Source organism: Diadema setosum, chromosome 17, assembly GCF_964275005.1.
Source record: "Diadema setosum chromosome 17, eeDiaSeto1, whole genome shotgun sequence".
NCBI classification, from domain to species: Eukaryota; Metazoa; Echinodermata; class Echinoidea; order Diadematoida; family Diadematidae; genus Diadema; species Diadema setosum.
Window position 1 is genome coordinate 37,423,762 of NC_092701.1, and position 27,574 is coordinate 37,451,335.

Consider the following 27,574-nt stretch of genomic DNA (forward strand, 5'->3'; position numbering starts at 1 on the left):
TCCTCTTATCACTGATACTGCATACATTGCCTCAATTAAAATCAGATTGTCCTTACTTTCTACTCGTAATATGACATTGTTTGAAGCAACCTATGTTGTGTCATCCTCAAGGACAGTCACTGTAATTTACACGAGTCACATATGCATATTACCATGAGTCTACCCCCCCCCCCTCCTCTCCAGCTTGTAGAAAGAAGACAATAATAGAAATATGTCAAGTGTATGAAACTAAGGCTGCAAGCATGTGCAATAAGGAATTGAATTTGATAATGCATTAACCATGTACATGCATGTTTGTGCCCGGCTGCTATGCACCCTTTGTTTATTACTTTGGTGCTAAATAACAAACTGGGAAAGTGAAAGAACGAAAGAGAAAAGATATTTTGTCAAGACTATGGAGCTTGTAACTCCATGGTCAGACTTTGTACATGTTTGGAGCATACATTGCGGTATTAAACAGAATGAGTAACGACGGCATACTTGAAATAAAATTGAGTATTGAAAGGAATTATTAATTGTGCGAGACTGCTCATTACAACAGAGGTAGAACAAAGAAATGTAACTTAACTTTCCTCCTGAAAGTGGCAAGTCTGAATGGATCCAATCAGTCATGATTGTAATAGTCTGTCTGTCTCTCACCATCACTAGAAACCATGCTTTGTAAATATGACAAAGGTACTTGAGGAAGTGATCCTCAGACAAGGAAACTTGGCGTTATCCATGTATGTTGTGGAAGGCACATACAATGTATCATGTATGTGTCTGTGTGTAATATGTGTGTATTTTTATATTCCATCTATCTATCTATCTCTTTATCTAATGTAAATAGATATGTAGGTGGGTAAATAGATAGATAGATATGTATATATTTCTTTTTTGGGGATATATACACTTATATTTCTTTCTGTTTTTGGTGGGGGGATTGGGTAAGTAGACTCCAACTTCACATAAAGAGAAGACCGAGGCCAGATTTTCATGGATTTTTGTTTTTGTTTTGTTGTTATTGCTGTTGACAAGGTACAATGTATCTTCTCTTTTTCATTTCAGAGGAAGTGAAATTCAAATACACACAGCAAACGGGATGCAACAAATCATTAAATATTAACTGACACATTGTACAATCTATGGTAAGTCCTGGTTTGGGAATGTGACGAAGAGTTCAAACTTTACCTACTGCTATGAATCACGATACATTTCTCACCTCTCACTACAAGAGTCTGAAAAAATCTCCAAACAATAGTCTGATACTGTGGTACACTATTGACATTTGCAGGCTCTATATATTGCCCCTCCAATAACTTGTAATTTTTCCCTCTTACACATTATCAACTATTAAAAAACAACAACAAAAAAAACAAACATATTACTGTGTACATGGTACGCGAAGTGTCCAGTAAAAATAGTATACATTTGAAGAAATTCTCCTGAAAAGGTTAAATGCAGTCGAGTGTTTACCATGACAAAAGACAGTCAAATATATTAGGCCAAGTCAAATACCATACTAACAAGCTTCATTAGAAAATTTTAAAATGTTCCTCTAACTACACATGAAAATTTCAGAAATTTCAAATTTGTAGGTAGGAGGTAGATTATAAATACATATCAAACCATGGACTTCTGAACAAGTGTCTAATTTCTTATTTTCAGCTAATCATCTTAATGCAGTTAATTCTGCTACATTACTTTTGTGATGTTCTCAAGGTGTTGTATGGAATCATATGTATTCAGAAAAACGGATAAAAACAGACATCATATGCTGTATCCGACACATCTTTACAGTTTGGAATGTTCAGAACGTTTAATAATAATAACTATTTCTTATTGAGCGCTTTTACAGGACCTGATCAAAGCGCTGTACATACATCAACAAACAATATTTACAAAGTATAGGAACAACATAGTTACAATTGAAATAGTTCAGTCTTCAGTTTCCTTCTAAACACTTCTTCTGAATTACATAGACGGAGCTGTTTTGGTAGAGTGTTCCAGACAACAGATCCAGCATATGAAAATGTACGTTCCAAGACTGGTAACTAAGCTTTTCATGATCTTTTCAAGATACTCGTTATTAACAAATGTCATAGACTGTATAATTTATTCACTTTTAATAAAACTACACATATTGCTGTGCAAACAATGCCTTGAATTATATTGCTTACACAAGGACTCCACATGATCCAGATGTAAAAATCTATAATTTCAAAGATTATTGCTATAATGAGGAAAGAATCTAAAAATCACGAATAAATTAATGCTTTGCACTTTCATTGAAAGACTACTATAAAGCTTCAATACACAGATAAACAGAACTAGATATATCGCTACGGCGACTGATATGCCTCCGCCATAATGCATGGTTCTTCTAATAGGTCTATAGTACAATGTCTTGACAATGTGTGATGACAGTTTCAAACAACTGGCAAAATATTAAAATGACAGGTTTGACACAAATGTGCTGAATGTTCACTTTCCTAGAACTAGGTTCAATTGGATGAATGGTTAAAATGTCAGAGTGCAGGTACATGTATTTGGGGAACTGACGATTTTTACTTGACTTTTGACCCTTTTATAAGTTTATGCATTGAGTAATTTTTCAAGGTATTGAGAAAAAGTATAATTTCAGTATCAAATGGGAAAATACTGTAGCATTATCTAAACCTGGCCTTTGACCTTTGACCTCACAGTTCCAAAGAGAATCACTGTTAGGTTGAACATGCATAAATATGTAAGTTTCATGATGATACCTTGAGTTACTTTTGAGATATGGAGGAAAAAGTGCAATTCAGCACTTTCACTTAACCTTCATTCATTGCATAAATATAAGGAAAGTAGTGATATTTTGAGAAGTTGACCTTGACCTTTGACCCCCTGACCTTTGACCCATGACCCCAAACTTCTCTAGATAATCACTGCCCATCAGTACAAGCATATATACTAAGTTCCATGAAGATACCTTGAACCATTTGGGAGATATGGAGAAAAACATGAAATTTCATTTTTTTTTAAACAAAATAACCTGTGACCTTTGACCTTTGACCCTAAAATCCACACAAAGTATTATCCCCCAAGGATATACCCTCATACCAAGTTTGATGTAAAACCACCACACGGTTCTTGAGATATCGACAAAAACAAAACGGGACGGACGGACGTACGGACGGACGGACGTACGGACGGACGGACGGACGGACGTACGGACGTACGGACGTACGGACGGACGGACGTACGGACGGACTACCCGAAAACATAATGCCTCCGGCCACTTCGTTGCGGAGGCATAAAAAAGCTGGTTTGTAAAAGCACTGCATTTGCTACTTATCACATGTTTGCATAAACACACACACATAAACATACATTAGTATTGTATTACAATATGAACTGCGGCAACAGTTAACAGTGTATGTCTGTGTGACAACATCTGTGGCTCTGTTAATTTCTTTAACCCCAGTGAATTTCCTTTGAAAGAAATTTGGAGTGTTCATATTTCACTGAAATCTCAAGAAATGTAAAAAAAAACACATCCTCACATGAAAGTACAGTACATTATATGACAAAATTATTGCCTAATAGCACTCTACCAAGTCAGACACACACTGACCAAAGCTGTTCTTGATCTTTGTTACCAGGATGTCAGTGTTGACCTAACTCACACTACACTTCTTGACTACACATAGGCAGTCAATAACACAATCCACCTCTGTATACTCAAATAGGTCATGCTATGGGGAGATACCCAGCTGACCCATTTTCTGCTACTACCCTGATGTCATGTGGAAACCTCACTTGATTTATAAGTTTTCTATTAAGAAAAACACCCTGTAAATTGGTGCACTCAGATACTCAAAAATATGCAATAAGTGACAGTTGGTTACAATACACAATTATTATTATGATAATCATTATCATTATTTTGTTTTCACTATGAGGTACGTGTGAAAGTTAACCTTTATTTGAAAATAGGGTACAAAGTCTTCTCAGTGAGTTGATTGAGTTTGTGAGTTCAGATGTTTATCTAAAATATATCTGGTGTTTCACAAAAGTGTGCTCTCTATGATTCAAGTACTTTACTACATCTCTCGGGATGCCAGTCCCCTGCATTGCACACACATGTGCATAATAATTAAAACATGTACTGAAACACGTGATTACATCATACAGATGGACATTTAGCAATATGATGCTTGTTGCACTTTGCAGTAGGTCACTATTAAATGCAGTGCAAAGTGGGGAATGTAAGACATTGTGATATCATGAAGAATGCATCATACCCTGAAAGGTGCTGTAAAATATAAGAATATATAAATCTGTTTGTCTACATGACTTTTACCTCAAGGTATTAATTAACTTTAACATTTATTTTTGCTCACAATGCAGTCAATAACATAAATTTTAAAAAAAAATCCATCTTCATACACAATCTCAATAATATCTCATTATCACAGTATGCTACTTTTGCACTATCAAGGAATGTGTTTACCTAAAAAAAATTAAAAAAAAAAACTTTATGACACAAAACTGACATAATCACATGATTGTAAAGTACAGTGTATATAAAAAATGTCACAAAACAGAGATAGAGTTGGTGGCTATTACATCAGAACAAACAGGAGAATTAGTCTGGTGTTCTACACAACCAAACATTGCACTATACCAACTGCAAGAAACTTCTTACAGCTTATCACACTGCAAAGTATAATGTACATCACAGCCTCCTATGCATCATAAGAGGTTTCTTTGGTGTATTGATTAACTACAGCTGCTGCTATACAAGATTTTGGACGGAATATGCACCACACTCACACACACACACACACACACACACACACACACACATGGTGAGATATCAAAAAAAAAAAAAACAGTTTAAGATTTCTGTAATGCTCACATTAAAGCTGAGAAGATTTTTTTTAGTACAGAGAAAAAAAAGAGGGAAAAACACACATGCACTAGGTTGGATGTGCCTAAATAGTAATTAGGATGGCAACATTAACTGTATTGGCTTCTCAAACTTGAAATTATGGTTTAATATATAATCATTCATCATTTTTAGGTTCTCATATATCAGAGTATAAATCTAACTATGGAAACTCTGATTTCCAAATATCATTGTAAGCAATGTTGACTTCAGTTGGCCCATGCTGTACAAAAAGTCTAAGTTCAACCATAAGAGATGAGTTGGTATTGTTTGACACACATGCTCTAACTGTCAAAGCTAGAATTCAGTAGAAGTCCCAAATAGATTAACCTGTTCCATCCTGAATTTTGAAATCCGCATAGACTTAATACACAGATCACCAGGTTCCCGTATGGAACAGGTTAAAACTTGTGTTCGTCATTCAGAGTGTGCTGCGAAGTAATCTTTGAATCTCCTTGCATACTTTGATGGGTTGACTGCAGAAAACGGTGTTCTTGGCGCTATGCACGACTTCAGGATATTCTCAAGTCGTTTCTTGACCGTATATTGCCCTAAAATATCAATTATGCCAATGAAGTAACGTTCATGTGGTCCATTGATAACGTGCACAGCATTGGCCTGGTTTGGCAGCAGCCGTCTGTTCTGCCGCTGGAATGCCAGCTGAAGTTCAGAAGCCAGACGTAGATCTCTCTCCTTACCCCCACTGAGGACCGTCCCAAGCTGACTGGCAGCTTCCTGACTACCTTTGGGGTTTGTGTTGTACTGGATACCAGTGGGAGGGTTTACAGCAGGATTCTCTTCAGTGGTCACCATTCCTGGTAGATCTGCTCTTTCTTCATTCTCACTTCTACTATCAGTCACATTATTAACTTGAGAGGATTTTTTCTTGCCTTCGGTCAGACTGTCATAGGTTTTCAACAGCTTTTGAGGAAGAGACCTATAATTGGAGAGACAAACAAAAGCAAAACAAAACAAAACAAAACAAAACTAGTTGACATGATTAGTTTCTTCAGAAGATAGCTCTTAAGTTGTCAAGTCGACTCAAGGACTTCAGCCCTTACTTGCTGATAAGCCCTATGGATATGTACAATATTAGTATTAATGATATCATGAATAAAAAACATACAAGGAAAGCGATCCTGTCATTTCAACAAGAAGTACCTCCTCCTTCACTTAATAATCATCTCAATTATTTAGTTTCATTTGCCAAAAAACATCATTTTACTGACAATTATGGTGACTTCTAAATACTTTAACGAGGATAAAAAGATGGCAAAATACATATTGACTTACTTCCTGACCCTAAGGACCAGCTGAGCTAGGTTGGTATCTTCACCAGTCTCTGTGAAGTGAAGAACCTGCTGTCCTACCAGCAAGCTGTAGTCCATGATGTTAAAGCCCCGTAGAAAGTCCACATCAATGTCTATTTGACGAAGAAACCATTCTCTCTGATCCTCTACAGATAACACAACATATAGAGTTCTGTGTTAGGTTGCTACAATCCATTCAACACACAGAGATCAACACTGGGTGCATTGCAGCACTCTAAAGCGAACCAAAGCTAACTGATTAAAGCGTACTGTAGGCCTACTGAACTGTGCCGGAAATTGGGCCTTTCGAGCACTCTGTTGAGAAAGCATACCTCATGAGTTATTTTTAGAAGAGGCCAAGTATTTTGTAGCAAGAGGGTCATTCACCTGGCATGCTTGAACTACTTATAGCTGTCCTGAATAAAGAGAATTAACTCTTTGCATTATGACATATGTGCATGTTATGTGCATTCTAACATGCAAACTTCTGGAACGCTTTTGGTACCCTTTTGGAGCACATCGGGAAGTGGTCCACTTTTGGCTTGGTACAATATGGTATGGTACAATTTAAGAGCGTTCGAGCGCTCCTCTGGCGCAGGTACGGTAGTGCTCGAACACACCCACTGACAGCTAACAGTTTATGATGAATCACTTCAATAACTTATAAGCATCTACTTACCTCATTCTCTAAATGTACTAAGCAACCTTCTGGTTGGGTGAAAGGTCAGCCCATTACCATATTATGATTTTAAAGACAGAAAACTTTCTTCTTCTTTTTTAACCACAAGAGCAAGACCTGAAAAATTTACAGAAGCTCCACTCAAAGAATATGAATTATAGTGTCACAATGTTACAGTCTGGACACATTCAAAGAATATAAATGGGATATTATGCACTTTACTTACTCAGAACCAGCTTTTGATCTCCAAAGTTGACATCTTTTAGAACACTGACATAGTTACTGCCCTGCTTTTCTGGACTGACATAGCGGTGCAATATACACCCTTTTATGTCATACCTGCATGCAATAAAACACAAGCAATGCAAACAAGCAATGAAGCCATACTCTCAATATAATCTCTTCTAACAATGATACTTATCTCCGGAATGAAAAAAGAAAGCATTTGCAGTAAATTCAAAATCACAATTTTAGTTAGAAGTTACAGAATCATACAACATTCATGCAAATAAATCCTTGGAGCTCTCACAAAGTCACAAACTCACCTGGCATAGATTCGCTCTTCTGGATGAAAAACACTCTGCATGACAGAGAAGAATTTCTGCATGTAAAAAAAGGAGATCATTGTTAGCATATATCCCATTGCAGACCAGCAAAACTAATGCAATGAACATCTGTGCATTAAAAAAACATGAAGACAAGTTTTCATTGATACTGCTCTGCATAGTACATAAACAAACACTACAGATTATTCGCTTATTTTCCATTGCCACTCACAGACATAGGAACTATCTTAATTCCTTACACATCCAAGGACAGTTAAACATAAATGACAAAATCTAATCTTTGCAGAGAATATGCTAATATCCATATACCAATTCTTTTCTGAAGCTTTCAAAAATCCCCAATTCCAGACATGAGTGCTTAAATCATTCTTTTTCTGACTAGACAGAAATAGTAATTCTGCATTGCTACATTAATATAATCTATAAGTTACAGACCACTTTTTTTTTTTGGGGGGGGGGGGAAATAATAAAATGCAGAATCAATAAGACAAGGAAAAGTAGAAATTACGCGGTGCGTAATATATGTCCCCGCCGGAAGAACATGTAGCATTTTGTAGCAAAATGTACAATACAGGTCAAAAATCTAGGTCAAAGGTAAAAAAAGTCAAAGGTCAAAATTCTGTGTAGAAGTTTTGAAGCCCTCACCTAGTGCCATCATATAAAGCAAACGGAATCGAAATTGGGTTAGAAATGGCGAAGGAGTAGCATTTTGTAGCCATTGTACAATATAGGTAAAAAATCAAGGTCAAAGGTCAAAGAAGTCAAAGGTCAAAATTCCGTGTAGAAGTTTTGAAGCCCTCACCTGGTGCCATCACATAAAGCAAACAGAATCAAAATCAGGTTAGAAATGGCGAAGGAGTAGCATTTTGTAGCAAAATGTACAATATAGGTCAAAAATCAAGGTCAAAGGTCAAAGAAGTCAAAGGTCAAAATTCTGTGTAGAAGTTTTGAAGCCCTCACCTAGTGCCATCACATAAAGCAAACAGAATCGAAATCGGGTTAGAAATGGCGAAGGAGTAGCATTTTGTAGCCAATGTACAATATAGGTAAAAAATCAAGGTCAAAGGTCAAAGAAGTCAAAGGTCAAAATTCTGTGTAGAAGTTTTGAAGCCCTCACCTGGTGCCATCACATAAAGCAAACAGAATCAAAATCAGGTTAGAAATGGCGAAGGAGTAGCATTTTGTAGCAAAATGTACAATATAGGTCAAAAATCAAGGTCAAAGGTCAAAGAAGTCAAAGGTCAAAATTCTGTGTACAAGTTTTGAAGCCCTCACCTAGTGCCATCACATAAAGCAAACAGAATCGAAATCGGGTTAGAAATGGCGAAGGAGTAGCATTTTGTAGCCAATGTACAATATAGGTCAAAAATCAAGGTCAAAGGTCAAAGAAGTCAAAGGTCAAAATTCTGTGTAGAAGTTTTGAAGCCCTCACCTAGTGCCATCACATAGAGCAAACCGAATCGAAATCGGGTAAGAAATGGCGAAGGAGTAGCATTTTGTAGCAAAATGTACAATATAGGTCAAAAAATCAAGGTCAAAGGTCAAAGAAGTCAAAGGTCAAAATTCTGTGTGAAAGTTTTGAAGCCCTCAACTAGTGCCGTCACATAAAGCAAACGGAATCGAAATCGGGTTAGAAATGGCGGAGTAGCATTTTGTAGCAAAATGTACAATATAGGTCAAAGGTCAAGGTCAAAGGTCACAACTGAAATTCTGTGTAGAAGTTTCAAAGCTCCCATGTAGTGCTATTATATAAAGCAAACAGAATCAAAATTGGCTCAGAAATGACAGAGAAGTAGCAAATTGAAGATTTTGATCACACACGGACGCACAGACAGACAGACAGACGGACACACGGACACACACACGTACGGAGCCCGTTTCATAGTCCTCTGCTCGAATTCGTTCGGCGGGGACAATAAATGAACATACTGTAAGGCATTACTTTATGTGCCAATATGTATTAAACCTGATTACCAACATGGTACTATCTTGAACCTGAGCCTCTATTTACATGATTCAGATATCCGCTACATCTTGGTTATCAGCAGTCCAAATTCATCAGCTTAACAGCAGAAGGGCATTTATGCCATGGGCTTTAAAAGTACTAATACCTTTTTGACTCACAAAAAAAAATCAATCACAAATTTAAAGACTGAGCTCATTTCCAGTTTGTGAAAGGAAATGCAATTACTATTAAATGCAATAGGACTCTGGTCCTTACATTGCAAACCTATCATCAATGTAAATGGAAGCACATAAGTTAATTATAGGTATAAGGCTTTCATGTTCTTATGATGGAAAAGATACTGTGTGCTCTTCGGTGGAAACTTTCACTATGTGAATTTTAATACCCTTCAATTGTTTATAATTATACTGCAAATATGAGACTGCTTTTTGAACTGTAAATATATCCCCAAAATATTTGCATGTTATCATTTTCATGCTAGCTGGGTGGGAGACAAAATATGCACAATATTTCCAGAACAGAAAATATCCCACTTTGACGGTAGATCTCACCCCTTTTTTGCCTGGTAGCTTGATGTAGTGGAGACCAAGGATCCTCACAAGGAGAGTGTGTGGGTAATCAGACAGGTGGCCAACGTAGTGAGGTAAGATTTGCAGAAAGAATTTTGCGTCTGTGGCATTCTCTGTCTTCACAAAATACCTTTTGTCGGAACTGTGGAGAAAATTGATTTGATTGAAAATAAATATTTCATTATCACTGCAAGAATATCAATGTCTATTCCTTGTACAGTGCTCACCCGATGATTGGGTTCTGCTTTGGTGGGAACATGGCAAAAAAAAAAAAAAAATCAATTTAACAAATTGCATAATTGCTTTTTCAACACTCAATTAGAACCACACTTCCTTTTATCTGGACATATCAGTTGAAACACTTCATTGTCCCAAGGTATTTAAGATTACAAGATCCTGAGAAATAATCACAGCGATTCATATCCTTACTTGAAGGGTTATTTTTTAACCAATCCCGGGTAGACTTTGCAAACTGCACTATCTAATCAATTGCACTAGGGCAGTAGGAGATTGAGGTTTAATTTTCATGAATTTTGCAATCACAGCTGGACCGTCTCACAAACATCTTGTGAAAATGTCTGTGACCTCCTCATTCACAAAATTACCTGTATGTGAAAAATTACAGCGTATACAGTACTACATGTTGGACTTATGCCAGACACTGTTTGAGGAGCCCCGCCTAAACGATTGAAAACCTTGTCTCCCAAATCCCAGCCACAATTTTTCAATGAGTGTTTGATTTTAATGATATGTGTACTTCACTTGACAAGTCATACTATCTGCATCTGATGCACTCATTTCCACAAAATGAACATGTCATTCATTCTCATGAAATACTCAAACTTTGAAAGACCTCCCTGCATGATTAAATGAATGATATTGACATGTATCAGATTGCATTTCACAGAAAATGAGTAGCTGAATAACTCTGACTGTGAAAATAATTTCAACTTTGCTTATAAAAGAAAAATAGTTATGGATTAATTTCAATACATGCAAAGTCTATGTCTTGAGTTTTCAGACAGAAATGTTCATGTCGTACCATAAAAAGAAGGTCTGTCCATTTCTTGAGTTGCTGGCATATTTCAGGAAAGGTGTTTCTGCAAGGGGCTCATAATATTGATTGCTTTGAATGCCAAGGATGTTCCTTAGAGCTTGAAACACATCAGGAGCAAAGCTGTGAAATACTGCCATCTATATGAATTAGAAATAATACAAATTATAAACATGTGACATGACAGATAATTATCCTGTATCTTTTCAAATATTGGTTAGTATCAGTGCAAAAGGGATGCAAATCCTGTTATCTGTCAATGGTCAATCTACTTGGCGAAATGCCTTCAAAGATCTGTTAACAGACTGTTATGCAGCAGTGATTCTGGTGACAAATCCATTGCACAGTATACAGCATTGAAGAAATGGATATGACATTTAACATATATTTGAAAAGAAACCAAATTTCACACAGAAATGATTATAATTACACGTAATTCTTCAAAACCTCATTTTGTATTCTCTAGTTGCTTGAAGATGAAAAAAAAAAACACAATGTAAATGTCTCAGTCTATCAAATCTCAAATATTCCAAAATGGACAGAGGACAAGAGAATGAGTCAAGAAAACAAAGCGTGGTTCATTTGACTGTAAAAAATTCTAACAGGAGTACCATTTACATGTCTGTATGCTCAAATCTTGATGAGATCTGAATAGCAGAGATTTGAATTGCACTTCTACTGACATTCTAATCTCAGTCAGAGCTTGTAGCTGCCCAGTCTCACCTTCCAAAAAACAAACAAACCAAGACTAGCTGTATGTGAACACTGTATTTAAATACAAACAGAGGGATTATCGCCATTGGCTGGTGGTACATGTACAATACCTTGTTTGGATTGCTAGTGGCAACAGAGTGCTCCTCCATCTGAGTGTAACTTTCTGGTGATAATGAATCGGCCTGCAATGCAAACATCACATTTAATCAATTCTTTACTGGCATAATGAGTAGCCTCTAAAACAATTCTACTCATTTATGTCTTTGCAATAGGCAGAGACTCCAACTCTCTTGCTTTCGACGGGAGATCTCCAGCTGAAAGCCCATTTTTGCAAAATCTCCCGTTCTCCCGCCCTGGCCCTGTGTCTCCCGCTTTAAATCATTTCTTACTTAGTGCCATCATATGTTGAAAAATAAGCCTGAGATAGGCATAGCACAAAAGAGCATCTAGAACCCTTAGGCCCTGGACCCCTGCCACAAGGAACTTCGCGCTCATGATGTGCGTTTTGCGCACATCAAGTTGGAGTCTCCTGTTTGCTAGGGGTTTCAGGTGGGAGAATTTCCAGATCAGAAGGTGCTTGGAGTTGCAGTCTCTGAATAGGTAATTCTTATCCAAAAACCCGAAACATCTAAGCTTAAAGAATTCTTTTCTTCTTGCAGAATATAGTATATCAAATGACTGTAAGGAAAATTACGCATCTCTCACTACGTACTCTGTGGTAACAGCTTGTTTCATATGCCTATCAAATGTCTATGACACAAGTAGTCACATTTTTCAGCGATTAGTCTATTGCACACAAAATTTCTCTGTTACTTTGCTTTTGTTCATCACGTCTTTGTATAGGCCTACAACATTTTTATCCCACCCTGAGAAGCAATCTCCTCATGGCTCTAAAAAAAAAGAAAGCAAAAAAAAAAAGAATATCATCTGATCAAATCATCTCTTACAAAAGGTTTTCTCTAAAACATACAAGTGGTTCGAAATCATGCAGCACCAGAACTGGACAAGAAAATATTCAAGTGATAAAAAAGAACAGAAACAGTAGAAAATCAAACCATAATCTTATGCTGCTTGAAGGTTTGCATAGTGAAGTAAATGAGGGAGAGATACAGCTTAGGTACCTGGAAACATTTATATACATACCCTTAATACTCTCTGGATGGTAAGTGAATATTGCAACCATTAAAAAAAATATATACATATATATATAAACATTGCTTTCACTCATGTTTGCTTACTGTATGGACATGACATGGTTTATTGCCTTTTCTCACACCTGGACTTGTATAATCCTTTCCCCTGCGAATCCTTACCCACCTCTAATTATCAACTTGCATTCTATTCCTAAGGTGTTTGCAGCACTTGAGCACAGAGAAATGTGGTTGTTCTATTATTATTACAATCTTCTAGTAATGATATTGACAGTCATGCATTATTCATGAAATCAGCTTAGTGCTCAATTCATTATTGTGCTCTTTATCATTCAAAATCCTACATTCAGCAGAATGTTCGGGACCATTTCTGAGACAAACCCATTTTCAAATAACTACAGTGAGTCAGAACATACCCCCAGCTTTATAGTGTCACTATTATATGGGGTAAAATGTGAGGCAACAGTATATGGGGGGGGGGGGGGGGGAGGAGGCCAGAGAAGGTTAAAGGTCATACATTTGTGAGAGACTAGAAAGCAATGTAATATACTCACAGTGCCTACTTCCCCATTGTACTCCTTTCTACTCATCTGAAGACCTTTCTGGATGCAGGTTGCCATGGCAAACAGCGGATGATCTTCATTAACAGCCTCAATTCCCCGCAGCTTGATTTTCTTGTGTGCCTCCTTCACAAACTGACTGAAGCTCCTTGCTCGTTTGTGTGGTGATCCATCGGATTCCACCGAGGCATCCTGTGGTGATGATGATGATGATGATGGTGGTGGAGATGGCTTAGTTTCCTTCACTTCCATTTCCTCTCTACCATCAAGGACTTCACTGTCCTTGTCAGCAGACCCAAACTGCGATGTATCCATTTTCAATGCACTGATTTATTCTAAGTGGGATCTCTATCATACACATTACAAAGTTTCCATAAAGTTCATCATGCTTGCGATCAACTCCTATCTTCAGTAACTCAACAGCAACTCAGTCAAGGAAGAGCATTGCTTTTCAAAAGAGATAGAGATGTAGACACCTACATTGTAGTAATCATGTTTCCAAGTATCATACATTTCCTGAAGTTCTGTCCTGTTGTTCTTGCATTCCACTCAGTAATATCTTCAGTCACTTGAAGCTTGAATAATATGTCAAATCCCCATACAGTCAGTCTACCTGAATGAGGCATAACATTCAAGGAGAAAATGATGGGATCAATTTGTTGTCATTCCACTGAGGTCCATGAGATATTTTCCTTGCCTTCTCCCTTGAGTTCACCATGTGGCCATCTCAATGTCATCTTCATGTGGTAACTGAGCATCAATAGAGCAGTCTATGTCACACAGCTTACCATCCAGTGACCCGTGTCAAAAGGAATACCTGAAGCATCACAAAAAAAAAATGAGATATCAATTGGCATTTACATCTAATGGCCATGGACAACAAACTCAATGTGGAGGGGAGGGGGGCAGGGGCGGATCCAGGAATTCCATAGGGGGGGGGGGGTGGGTGCAAAATTAAAAAAAGGGGGGATGCATGTGCCCCTTTCATTTTTTTGTTTCTTTTATTTCAACAAAAAATAAAGAGGGAAAGGGGCACCAAGTGTGCCCCCCTCCGGATCTGCGATTGGTGGGGGGGGGGGGGGGGGATCATTTCACACTTTCAATTACAGTTTAACTTTCTTTGCCCATTGTCATAAAATGATTCCCCTCTTCATAAACATTTGAAAACTTCCTCCCTGGAGTGCATTTTTGGTGGCAGTAGTGCTAGAACTTGAACGTGCTTGAAATTTTGCTTTTCATTTCCCAAATACTATACATATCATTTACCGTAATATGGGTAAGCTCGACCTAGCCTTAGCGGGTAAAACACAGGAAGATGACGAGACCTTTTGGAAGCATGGCTTGTAAAGGAGGTCCTTCAGAAAAAAAAAAAAGACCTTCGAACAAAAAGTATTACCGGTAACCGCAACCAGCTATTTTGGAAGTTGATAACTACTGAAACACAGTCAAGTAAAACAACGATACAAAACAGATGAATTTACATAGAGAGTGGCACAGCTCAGAAGAAGGGAACATGAAGAGGAAGAGAGAGCTTGGACGTTATCAGAAAGAGTACAGGAAAAAAGGCTTACAGGATGACTACTTAGTCGAACTCGAAGGACAATACCTTAAAATATTCCGAGAATATTTCAGTGAGAAATAGTTCAAATACCACCAAAAAATCATTGATTTCTGAGTAGGATACAGAAAGTGCATGCACATGCTTATCACCTTAAACTAAATATCTTTTGATACTGTTTGAAAAAGTTCACTACACTGAAATATGTTTAAGACATTTTTAATTCAGAGTGACAGAGTATGGTTGGGTGTTCATAATATCGGACACCTAACGTTTTTCTATCAATAGAAACGTGAAAAATGTCACAATTTGCTTGAAATTTTACTCACGTGTGGAGAAAATACTCCGGATTCACAAGCGCGCACTGAAAATGCGATCTGAGGTACGCGCTCTAGATGGCGGCTTCGAACGCGTGGGGTGTCATTTTTTCCGCACTCAGGCGCCCGGCTCATATCGACCGACCACCCCGCCCTCTATTGACAATACGTATAAAGCGTACTTAAACGCGTTTTTTCGACAAGCTGCTGTTTTTTTCTAGTCGTAATTTTTTCCCCAATAATATTTGAATATATTTTGAATCCTTCGATATTACTTTTGAAGGACTGTTTGATGAATTTGACTTGATTTTCATTAGGAAACTTTTCATCGTAATTGAAATAAATTAGATGAGTCGATTTGTTTTTTCACGGTATTCATTTCTCGTTTCTGCATCAACTCGTACGGTCGTAGCGCAAGCGGGCGACAAAATGTTTATGTCATGTGTATGTGTAACGTGTGTGCACGATCGTACAAGCGGCGGTGACAATTTTGCGGTCAAAATCGTCAAATTTATTACGGAAGGATACTCTACATCTAACAGCGAGTCAGCAAAGGTAGGCCTAGTTATATGTAGTTACACGATAAACCTTATTCGATTTTGCTAAATTTCGGTAATTTAGAGGGAATACTTAAATGTTTTCGCCACATTTTACTCGGTAGCGTAGCCCAGTGAAGAATCGAACACCGTTGCGCGTAGTCCCATGCGTACATTTTCTTTCTGTACGCGCAATGCCATTATAATGCGCGGCCGGTCGTTATGGACCCGGTCGGTGGGTTGGACCCCTACCATACTATCTAACTTCTAAGTAAACCTAATCAAATGTAAACCATGATGTAGGCTGGGTCATTACTTCACATCAATGTGAAGCCAATTTCACTAAATTTAATCTTCTAAATGTTGGTATAGATTATGTTTCATATTTCGACGTCGGGCTACTCTTGTCAAAACAAGTGTTATTCCAAGTGTGAAAAGGTGATCGTTCTTACTAAGCATGCTAAGTAGGGCCTTCCACTGCACTGAACGAAATGCGATCGAACGTACACATTTTAATACAGAGGAGCGCCCCGAGCGAGGATAGCATCGAAAAAGGAACTCACCCGATCACGAATCATGATTCACCTTCCATGTTCATTGTTGTCTTCATCCTCGGTGATTCGTGGTTAAAAATATGAGAATTCGTTTGCTATATAACAGCTACCAGTTCATTCTGATCATCTAAATGATGAACACCTTTGCTTTAACTGTTAGAGCTAGGCTCCGTCTCATTACAAGGAGCTAGGAGCTTTGACAGCACCTAGTACCTAGCTATGGCTAGGCGATAGGAGAGTGGGCATACTCGCCAGTCATTCCGGTCCCGCGTCCCCGCTACGCTCGCCGCATGCCGCTGCCTACCAGTCGACCGAGGCCAATCGTACATACAGTACGTGTATTGTGCAATCGTTTGTGGTAACCACGAGGATTACTACATTCCGCGCAGAGGGTAGACAGGTTAAAGTTTTCTTGAGGGATCAAAACACCTGTTGCGGATCATGCATGTATCCAGAATGACTCTCGGCTCCTTTTTTTTTTTAATGATTAAATATTGTTGGTTGTTGCTTTTTTTTCCGTGTCTGTTGGATTAACAACAGACAACGCCCCTTCCACCCACGGAACAACATGCAACATGTCTAGAGTAGGCCTACTTACTAGAATGAGACATTTACTTTAGTAATGATTTACACTCATCGGGGGCCGCGGAATGTTTTACGGGGGGGGGGGGGGGGGGGGGGCTGCGAGACCAGGGAACCCCTCCCCCCGTTCCGCGCCCCCTGCTCACTACATGATACATCTCGATGGGGAAATGACACTGCCACTGATTTTCAGACATGATCATTGTGACATCTGTTATCACCATCACACCATGCTGCTAGTTCAAGAACTGATGTATTGAATATCCATCATTTCAATGAACTGCATATTCAGACTAGAAACTGACTAATCAGATACAAAAGAATAAATCTCTTGGGTTATCCTGGTTTAGCTGGAATTTGTTTTGGTTTTTGTTTAGTTGGTGTTTTTTTTAGAATAGAACGAAGGCATAAGTTGATATGGTCATAGCAAGTAATATCTACAACCATACAAGTTATAGTTTCCTTTGAAATATGGGTAAACATGAGAAAGTTGCAGAATTTTTTCATTTCAGATGATTAAAAAACCCTAACTCACAATTGCTATAAAAACTGAATGAAATTACAGTATATGTAATCATGCACCTCACACCGCTATTGATATGAATTATGAATCATCACCATGTACCTGTGCTTTATATGTGAGAAAAGAAGAGGATACATCCTGAAAATTTGCTATTGATATGAATTATGAATCATCACCATGTCGGTTGAGAATGATAAGGGCATTGAGTTGCCACTAAACCCATAGTGTTCAAGGCCACATAACGCCCTTCTCATTCTCAACACACGTGTGCTTTGTGAGAAAAGAAGAGGATACATTCTGAAAATTTGCTATTTGGAGCTGTGATGCAAGGTCACTGCTCTGAAGAGGAAATTCTAGTGTTTTGTAATTACAATGTACTTGCAAAATTTGCATCATCTTTAGAGTTATAAAGTAATGGTGACTTTTACATAACTGAAAACAAATTGCAGTTACCCATGGCGACATCCATTTCTCATGTTAATTTCATTGACTCCTAAAGAGGAATTCCAGACTACAGTACATGCAGTTAAAAGTTAGTCTCATAAGAAAGAGTTAAATTTTATTAGCACAATAGTTCAAATTTGATAAAAAGTAGGTACAAATTAAGAAAGTTATGAAATAGTGAAGTTTTGCTAATTTTCACAAATTTTCAGTCAATATGAATATACAAATGAGTGAGTTCATGATGCCAATGTCATTGACTCATAATTGCCATGTAGGGCCTACTTCGTACACTTAATCTTGACATTTTCATTTCTTGCATGTTTTTTTATTGTTGTTGTTCAAATGCAATTATGCTCCAATCTCAAATCCTAATATATGTGGCTGATCATTATTTTAAAGTTATTCAGACAGAAATAAGATTGTTTTACACTTTGCCTTCCAGGAACTGAAAGCCAGAATTGATGATAAAAAACATACCTCATAGAACATGACATACAGAAATGCATTGGTTGTCCTCTGTGAATATGCCTATGAAACTTTTTTTTTTTGTCCCTACTCAACAGTGTTATAGAAATAACGCCACCTTATGGCGAGCCAAGGTGTGTGTAACATATGTCAAAGAGTATAGAAGCTACGTTAAAAGAGGGCTTACTTCCGCGAATCCGCGTCACAGAACTCTTGATCCGCGTAGTACGCTCATGGGCGAAATACGGACGCCATCAGCTAACGGACTGATAGAGGGCGTTTATTACGTGATAATAGCAGTGTCGTTATAGTAGTTATTTCTGTCTCCCTTTCATTCCCCCCCCCCCCTTTAGGAGGCATACAGGGGAAGAGATGTACTTAGGACCTCGTTTTGTCATACAGAAGTATCATTCCTGTCTAATCATGAAATGCAATTGAAGAAATGTCATTTATTTTCCAATATGCAGTCCCACAAAGTTTGAGCTAAAGTAGCCCGAGGGAGAAAGAGATAGACGGCGTTTGTCAGCTCAAAAACAAACTTTGAGGGACTACAAATTGAAAAGTAATGACATTACTTCAAATTTCTTTGACGTATCGACAGAAATTGTACTTCTGCTGATATTTTGAGGTCTGAAACACAATTTCACCGTTGTGTGTTTCCTTAAAATGAAGAAAATGAAAGGAAGGTAGGGTTTGCCCCATAGGCTTACGTGTTAAGGTATTATTACTAAAATGGCCGCCGTTGGGCTCCATGGCGTATTACACCCGTTTGCGTGCGAAATCGTGAGAATACGCCCTCTTGCATTCAGCTTGGAACCCACGTCAAGATTGTAATGCCCCATGATGTTGGAATTTGTGGTTGTTCAGCTGAGTGATGATTGTCAGTGATGTATGAAGACATGAACAACAGCAGAATTTAATACAAAACAAATAGAATGAAGAAAAGACACAAAGATGACATGGTTTCCATTTAAAAATGTATGTCTTTGTCCAAATTTTATCAATGGTCACTTGTAACACATGTACAGTAAAGAAAAGGCATGTACGTACATGTACTGTACATGTAAGCCATATATTTCTGGGATACAGTGTATAACATGACACAAGTATAATCATTGTTGTAAAACTATGATTAGTTCAGGTTAACAAGATTACACTCTTTCATCAGTTTTCATCAATTTTTTGTGTGCATACAAAGATCATTGTTTGTTTGCTTTTGACTTTGCAAAAGAAAAATCAAGACTGAAGAAGTGTTGGTTATTGAAGTATTTCAGGCAACATTCGTTTTCAGAAAAAACAGAGAGAAAATGTAATTATTTGTACAATGTATTTATTATTCAACTGAGCATTTCAAACAGGGATATTCTGGCAATTAATGTTACATCTCCTGTACAATACATGTAGCATCTATCAGACACAAAAACTGAATCAATGCACAGACTGATAGAAGAAGTCCAACATGGATTTCCTGATTTGGTATTTTTCATTCTTTAGACTTTCCAGTGAAACATAATTTCTCCCATTCCATTTTCAAATACAAAAATCACACTCACAGTAAGGAAGCTAGCGAGCAGATTCACACTCTTTGGAGAAAACAGTGCACTCCCTTTATAATGAATGTGGTTATAACAAAATTCTTGTTACAACAAAGTACAAATCCATGTCCCAAAACTACATCTACACATCTTTGTAAACTTTGCTATCTAACTACATAATGAAATTTCGATTCAAAAAGAAAGAAAACTGTGAGGACTTTGTTAAAATGGGAGTTGGCTGTATTGACAGTCAAGCCTGTTTTAAACTACCCTTGTGAACTCCATCCAACAGCTCGAGATATTAAAAGATTTTGGCAATTTGCCTGGAAAAAAACTGAAACCTGACAAGTTTCAAATTTCAAAACATTCTAAACTTCTGACATTTGGACAGAATGTTAAAATGAAGATATCAAGCTTTTTCCACTCAAGTACTTTCAGTTTTTTAGACAAATCATCTCATTTCAAGGCTTGTTAAATTAAGTCTCCGATTTCATCACAATTAGTAGCACATTGATAAGTCACGATATTATGCTCATCACTACAATGACAAATTAAGTTATTACATGTATTACCACTAATGGCCTTTTCTGTATCTTCTGGAGGGTCCTGCCATTACACAATGTTGCCAGGTAACCAGTTCATACACCTGGGTCAAGATAGACTCAGAGGGAAAACCTCTTGTCCATTCCTCAGTGAGTTGGTTGTCCCATTGGTGAATTCTTTCAGTACTCATACATGTATCATTATGAAATCACATCTATTCCTGAATATTTACAGGAAAAGGCCAGTCCAATGAATCATCATATGTTTGAAGTACTGCAAGCCACTTCTACACTGGTTATTACTGTTTTGCATATACACATGTAGGCCTACATGTACATGTATATCTGTCTTTGTGTGTGCATTCATTTATAATGTGAAAAGCTGCTTGCAGCACCTCACTCTGTACCAATGCATGTGTTGGTATGAAAAAAAAAATCTCGCAATACCATGTGCATTTCACAGTGTGCAGGGAGGTTAGATTCTATCTCCCTCCACCCTGAAGAGTGTGTGTGTGTGTGTGTGTGTGTGTGTTGGTATTGGTTTGTGTTGTTGAACTATGTGAAATAGTAAAGCTTCATTATTTACAATATTGCAACAGATATTAAAAATATCAGGTACATGTACTCTCTCGGCAGATCCCTTGAAAATTAAAATGTCCTTGGATAACATTTGAAGAATCGCTATGACTTCTTGGGCTTTGTGAAGAACATCATGAAGAGAATGACATGACCTAGAAAAGACCAAGAAGAGAGAAACAGTCAGAAGGATTTTCAATTAGAAAGTTGCTGATTCAGATAATCTTATTCACAGCACATGATGTACATGAAGAGATTTTGTGTTGAGAGTCACCACACCATGGAGGCAGTTTATTGAGGACTTGTACAAGTCAGTACAACAAGAATTTTGATAGATGCTCTCTTTTAAGAGAGTGTACAAATAAACAAATCTGTATTCAGATACTAACCCTACATTTGTAGCTAGGCCAGGGTGGGTATTTGGATGGGGCACCTCCAAAATTTGCATTTTATAGAATAACATGCATCAAATCAAAGCACAATATCTTTTTTTTTTCAATATTCTTGTATTTTATATTCATTTTTTGTAAATCATATAACAGGCAAGTTGATACATTTTGTTTTAAAATTGTAATTTTTGCTACATTCTACAGTGTATTCAGGCTTGAATACTCTTGTATACCTGGACAAATAAGACTCATAACATGTGGTGACACCAAAGTGGTGACACCATATGTATTCCTTTGTATGGTGAAAAAAAAATAGTGGGCGGCCCCGAGTTAAAGTTATAGTTACAGTTATAGTCACAATCATATCTGGATATTCATAATTAATACATTGTATATCAATGCTAAACTTTCTGCTGATTCCTGTCTAAATATGAAATTTTATTGCTTTATGACAAAAGATGACTATTGCACTTAGGTTAGTTTATTTGTTGCTGTTTTGTGGTATGCCTAGTCAGGGCTGCCAACACTGGAAACTAGTTGAGAGTGAGACTCCCATAGGCCAATGCTATAATTTAGGAGTCAAAATGAGTGAGATCAATAGAAATGCATGCAAATGAAATAAAGTTTTAGAGTGAGAAAGGACCAAAATGAGTGAGTCTCACGCTCAATGCGTGAGAGTTGGCAGCCCTGCTAGTAGATGATCTTTCTAAGTATATGAATCAAGGGCCACAGAACTAGGGGGATTGAGGGACTGGGACAGCAGCACACTAAAAAAGTAAATACTAGGTGTTTCAAAAAACATTTCCCACTTTTGATCATAAATATTTCAAATACGATTCATTCGATAAAACTGTCATTGATATGAGTAATAGCTGGATAGTGTACAATTTGGTTGAAGGTGATTTGCATGTGAAAGCATAAATCAATTTCATTAAATCTAAGATTGATTTTGAAGTAAGGTTTCAGATTTTGGTCAAATTTTAACCCTCTGTACAAAAATTGAACTTCGCACAGGAACCAATGATGTGTATGTGAGTGTGTGCTGACAATGGCCCTGAACAATGGACATGCCTGAACCACCTGTTGACTAGGCGTCAGTCTTGCGCTCCCTGGCACATGAATGCTTAATCAATAATTCATGTGGATTGCCCTGGGCACTGCTAGTCTGAATTCATGCACGGTAAAGTGCTTGCAAACACGACATTTCATTCCAGCTGGCAATCATTTTCAAATTTTGCTTTACATATCACTAAATTTGGGATATAGATAAGCATAAATGATCTAAAGTTCCTCATTTTAATACAACTGTCTACTAATTAAATAGTCTGACAAATTTTTCGCTTTTTCGATAAAAAGAGATCATTTTTGGTAAAGAGTTCAGCAGCATTTATCATTGGGGCGATTTGTTTCAGAGTAGATTTATTCAAGACTCCATATACACAAGTGTATATATACTCTAATTGATTTTCTTTACTTCCTGTCACCATGTTTACGATAGAACAATAGGTATTCATTGTAATTTTGTTTTTCAGAAGTAGGGAGAGCACTGACGCGACTCAACGTCAGTATCGACAGGCGTTTGACTTTACCCAGATACTGCCAGAGGCTGAATAAAGACTAGTTGTGATAGTGGAATTTCTCATAAATAAATAATGAACCATTCAAATCCTGGACATTGTTCAGGACCATTGTCAAGGTGTTAACCACACACTCCCATACACACCCATTGACCCCTTTGCAAAGTGAAATTTTGTACACAGGGTTGAAAAAAGAGCAAAGTCTGGAACCTAACTGTGAAATTAATCATGGATTTCATGTAACTTGTTTATGCTTTCATATTTAAACCACCTTCAACCAAATTGTACATTATTCAGCTATCACTCATATCAATGACAGTGTTATCTGATATATATTTTTTGAATTATTAAGAATCAAAAGTGGGAAATGTTTTTTGAAACACCTAGTACATTTCTAAATAAAATAAGTCTGAAAAAAACTTGACATAAAATTGGAGTAAAATCAACACAACACCCATGAAATTCCAACGGTTCCATCCTGTAAAATGTTCCATCACCCCTGTAGATATATGCACCACACTGTCTCCATGATCTGCTCTGATTTCACTTACCAACAATGAGTAACGCTACACCACCAGCTACAAAGGGAACAATCACTGCATACTTTCTTGGAGGGAAAAGCTGATGAACAATTTGATCAGCTTCGATGAATGGCTGAAAAGAAGAGGAGAAAATGGGACATCAGAAATGAAAGTGAGAGTTCAGTAAAGGCTGTACCATATGAACTTAAACACTGGCGCTTCAGTTCGATCTTGCCAAAAGGTAATTAACCAATATTTCACAGTCAATTCACATGAAACAACGAACTGACTGTATCAAAACATTCAAGATCCAAAACTTGTTTCGAAGATGGTCTTGAGAACAATCTTCAAAATGACGGGACAGTTTCATGTTGCACTGTTTTAAAGTCAATGTATCGAGTATTTATATTGTACAAATCAAGAAATATTATCATATGACATAGGGAATCCAGTGGTGGATCCAGAGGGGGGTGTACCAGGTGCGCGCCCCTTCTTTATTTTTTTGTTAAAACAAAAGAAATAAAAAGAAAAAAATGGTGGGGGCAAGTGCACCCCCCCCCCCCTTAGTTTTGTAAAGGCGCCTCCCCTTTACGGAATTCCTGGATCCATCCCTGGAATCTAACAAGTATTTCACAAGCATTGCTGCCTCTCTGTAATCAGACAACTGACAGTCATATGGGTTACAGCCAACATAAAGTTTACAGATGTTTAATTGTTTCCTATGACTTTCACATACAATTGTATTTGTTATTAGTTGCCTTTTCAGGTGGTTTTTCTAATCAGTCAGAGAGTAGGCCCTACATGAAATAAAAATACATGTGGAAGAACACTCATTTCACTGTTTAGACTTTCATTCCTGTTTTCAAACAGATATAAAACTATGTTGTATTAAAATCTACAAACTGTACCTCTTATTTTGGCCAATATGAAAAAAAAAAAAAAAGACACCAATCTAACAACCATGCTAGTAGAGCCAATATGTCTTGGGTTTTATCACTCAGCTTGATTAACATGTCTGGATGAATGAGACTGTAAACTATAGAATTGTCAAAAGGGCGGGGAGCACATATTTTCAGAGAGCTGCACAATCACTGTAAAAGTGGACATTTTCACGGTGTTGAAATTTTCGCTCATTTCGCGCAACCAGAAACTAGCACAAAAATAAAAGCACTCGAATATTTTTGCTCGCTGTATGTTTCAGTAGTTGATGTCTTGATTACACGGAGTTAAAAACATGCGAAACTCTTCTTGCCTGGCTGAGCATGAAAAATTAGTCGTGCGAAAATACCCACTTTTACAGTAGAAATGGGTCTACTCACCAAGACTATGATCCAGAATGTGTAGTAGACAAACACCATGCCTGCAAATGACAGCATCCCCATGCCAACAGCTTGATCCATCCAGGTAGCCTATATACAACAATAACATACATACATATAGAATAAAAAGATCTCGAGCAAACACCATGGAGCAAACTTTAACTTCTATCACACATGTTATTGTTACTTTGCGCCTGTTTTCAAGATCTACAGTGTTGTTGGACAGACGTCTTTTGTTGAATAGTAAATTAGCCTCTGCTTGTGTTCATCTTTTTATACAGCAGGAGCAGATCATCCAGGAATTCCGCAAGGGGGGGGGGCACCTTTACATATAGATTAATTCGATCAAGAGGAGGGTGCATATGCCCCCTCCATCTTTCTTTTTATATTTGTTTTGTTTTAACAAAAAATAAAGGGGGTGTGCCCCCTGGCCCTGAATCCGCCACAGTTTTATGATATCTCTCTTCAGATCAGTCTCTGTCTCATAATTACTTGCTTTTCAGCAATTCCATTTGAGAGATATGCAGCAAATTGACTGTACAAGCCCAGGCCAGCTACCCAAAAGTGCTACTCAGTCTACCTGCTGTTGTTTGTCTATCATGTCTATGTGGATAACTTTTCCTAATGTCCAGTTGGAATAAATATCGTCACAGAAATCTATGAAAGTTATTTCAATCAGCTGTGAAAATCCCTAGCCAAGCGATAATTAATTTCAGTCCCACATACCAATAACTGTGTGGTAACTTTAAAGTGTGAAACAGAGAAAACACTCTTCTTGCGGCGACGATCAACTTCATGAGCTGAGTAGACTCGTGTAGGTTTGCATTTTGTTATTCCTGGCAATTTTAGTCAGCGATAGTACTACTGGGTCTAGTTTGTCTATAGCCTACCATTGCGTCTGGTTGATCTCGGGTCGCTTCCTCGCTCGCTCAATCGAGAGGCCCGAGAGAACTGGATTAGAAAAAAAAAAAAATCGACAAGTTACGTTTCGCTTCAGCCTCAATCCTCTCAGATTCAGTGTTGTTGGATCACACGCGGCTCAGCCTTGCAAAACTTGCAGCTGTTTGACTGACCTGAGTTCTGCCGTCGTAGCTTGCTAGCGAGCTGCTTGCATGAAAAACGCTAGACTAGCGCTGCAGCTAGCTAGCAGGTACAGGTCGAGCTCGAGGCCGAGGGCATCCAGCGTTCTGTGGGTGACCGGTGGGTACGAGGGCAGCAGAGCGGGTTGTTCACCAGGGAGGTGACCTCCCTGGTTTCAGCGTGTCCTGCCCTCTGGAGTCTCTTATACCCCTTTCAGGTAATCGTGGATGCGGATAATAGGAGCATAAGTCGTAAAATTTCGATTACATGAACGGGAGAGGAGTAGAAAAGTGCGCATTATTTTTATGCTGCTATTATGCGCATAATTGCAGCATGAGGAGTAGATCGAGAATACATGAACGCGTTTTACGACTTATCCGCACTAACATTCCACAGTTCGGTCAAAGGTCACTCGATTTCCCGCACAACCGCTGATTGCTGAGCTTGAGCGCGCGAGAGGTGTGCATACACGTGAGGATATTCACCGGAAACATTACGTCATTATAGAGGCGTGCGCCGTAACCATGACAAATAACTCCGTCCTTCGCACCATTATATGAACGGGTGCTCGTAAAAGTAGTGCGCACTTCATGGGATACATGAACGCGATTTTGACTACTTCATCCGCATTATTTGGATGCGGATAATTGAACCGCGATTACCTGAAAGGGGTATTACAAGTTACTACATTGTACAAGTTGTAGTGCATGTACATTGTACTACCCCAGCGCAGAGGTTAATCATTTTTCATCCAGTCTCCACGTTTTTCGTCATCAGGGGCACCATGGGTATGGCATTGGCTACACATCCTGATCTTTTCATAATGTTTTGCACCACTGGACTCAAGGAAGAAACATTCTAGTGCATACTGACGCATGAAAGCAGCTACAGAATCCCTGCAAGTAGTGCGAAAAAAATTCACAGACGGCTGGCAAATTAGACTAGGCAGACGTAACAGTAGAAAGGGAAAGTCCCACCTACATGTTTTGGCACTACGTCATAGGACCTGCATGCTTTAGACAAAAACTGGGCCCTGTTTCAAAAAGCTGTTCGTAAAGTTACGATACGAACAACTTGTCCTTTTTTTCCCTGATTTTGTAGTTGTAGTGGTGGCAGCTGCTACTGCTGCTGCTGCTGTTGTTGTTGTTGTTGTAAATTGTTGTTTTTGTTTTGTTGTTTTTGTTGTTTTTGTTGTTGTTCTTGTTGTTGTTGTCGTTGTTCAAGGGTCGCAGAATTGGGGGTGGAGGGGGCTACAGCCCTCTTCTCTTCCCCTTTCTCCACCCCTTCCAAACACACACGTACACTTTTAGGCTTGCACCCCCCCCCAAAAAAAAAAAGAAGAAAAAAAAAAAGAAAAATCTTAAACCATGAATTACCAAAGTTCCGTCCTTACATTCCCCCTCCCTGAAAAAAGTTCCGAGACCCTCGTTGCAGTTGTTGTGGTGGTGGTGGTGTTATTGCTGTCGTTTCTGTTACTGTGAGGGTTTGTGTGTGTGTGTGTGTGTGTGTGTGTGTGTGTGTGTGTGTGTGTGTGTGTGTGTGTGTGTGTGTGTGTGTGTGTGTGTGTGTGTG

General features: G+C 38.1%; 2 protein-coding genes across 2 annotated transcripts; both read right to left on the reverse strand.

Moving 5' to 3' along the window:
• Window positions 1-5,044: 5,044 nt before the first annotated feature.
• On the reverse strand, window positions 5,045-13,633 carry LOC140241026 (phosphatidylinositol 4-phosphate 5-kinase-like protein 1). The gene is made up of 8 exons (XM_072320795.1): window positions 13,479-13,633; window positions 11,884-11,955; window positions 11,048-11,199; window positions 9,988-10,147; window positions 7,450-7,505; window positions 7,131-7,243; window positions 6,209-6,371; window positions 5,045-5,852 (listed from the first exon to the last, which is right to left on the reverse strand). The coding sequence occupies exons 1-8, from the start codon at window positions 13,542-13,544 to the stop codon at window positions 5,333-5,335; spliced, it is 1,302 nt and encodes a 433-aa protein (XP_072176896.1). The 5' UTR covers window positions 13,545-13,633; the 3' UTR covers window positions 5,045-5,332.
• A 5,818-nt stretch (window positions 13,634-19,451) lies between these two features.
• LOC140240772 (dolichol phosphate-mannose biosynthesis regulatory protein-like) lies at window positions 19,452-26,545 on the reverse strand. The gene is made up of 5 exons (XM_072320544.1): window positions 25,996-26,545; window positions 25,813-25,873; window positions 24,923-25,012; window positions 23,634-23,736; window positions 19,452-21,271 (listed from the first exon to the last, which is right to left on the reverse strand). Exons 2-5 carry the CDS (start codon window positions 25,813-25,815, stop codon window positions 21,222-21,224), a joined length of 246 nt encoding a protein of 81 aa, XP_072176645.1. The 5' UTR covers window positions 25,816-25,873; window positions 25,996-26,545; the 3' UTR covers window positions 19,452-21,221.
• Window positions 26,546-27,574: the final 1,029 nt, after the last annotated feature.

Bases quoted from the DNA above. Each gene is read 5' to 3' on its own strand.
- LOC140241026 (XM_072320795.1), bottom strand. From the start codon at position 13,544: ATGGCAACCTGCATCCAGAAAGGTCTTCAGATGAGTAGAAAGGAGTAC. The intron at 11,956-13,478 runs GTGAGTATATTA...TTTGCATTGCAG, and splicing joins ACAATGGGGAAGTAGGCACT to GCCGATTCATTATCACCAGA. The intron at 7,244-7,449 runs GTGAGTTTGTGA...TATTGCATGCAG, and splicing joins GAAGAGCGAATCTATGCCAG to GTATGACATAAAAGGGTGTA.
- LOC140240772 (XM_072320544.1), bottom strand. The intron at 23,737-24,922 runs GTGAGTAGACCC...TCTTCTTTTCAG, and splicing joins CATTCTGGATCATAGTCTTG to CCATTCATCGAAGCTGATCA. The intron at 21,272-23,633 runs GTAAGTGAAATC...GGTCTTTTCTAG, and splicing joins TGTAGCGTTACTCATTGTTG to GTCATGTCATTCTCTTCATG.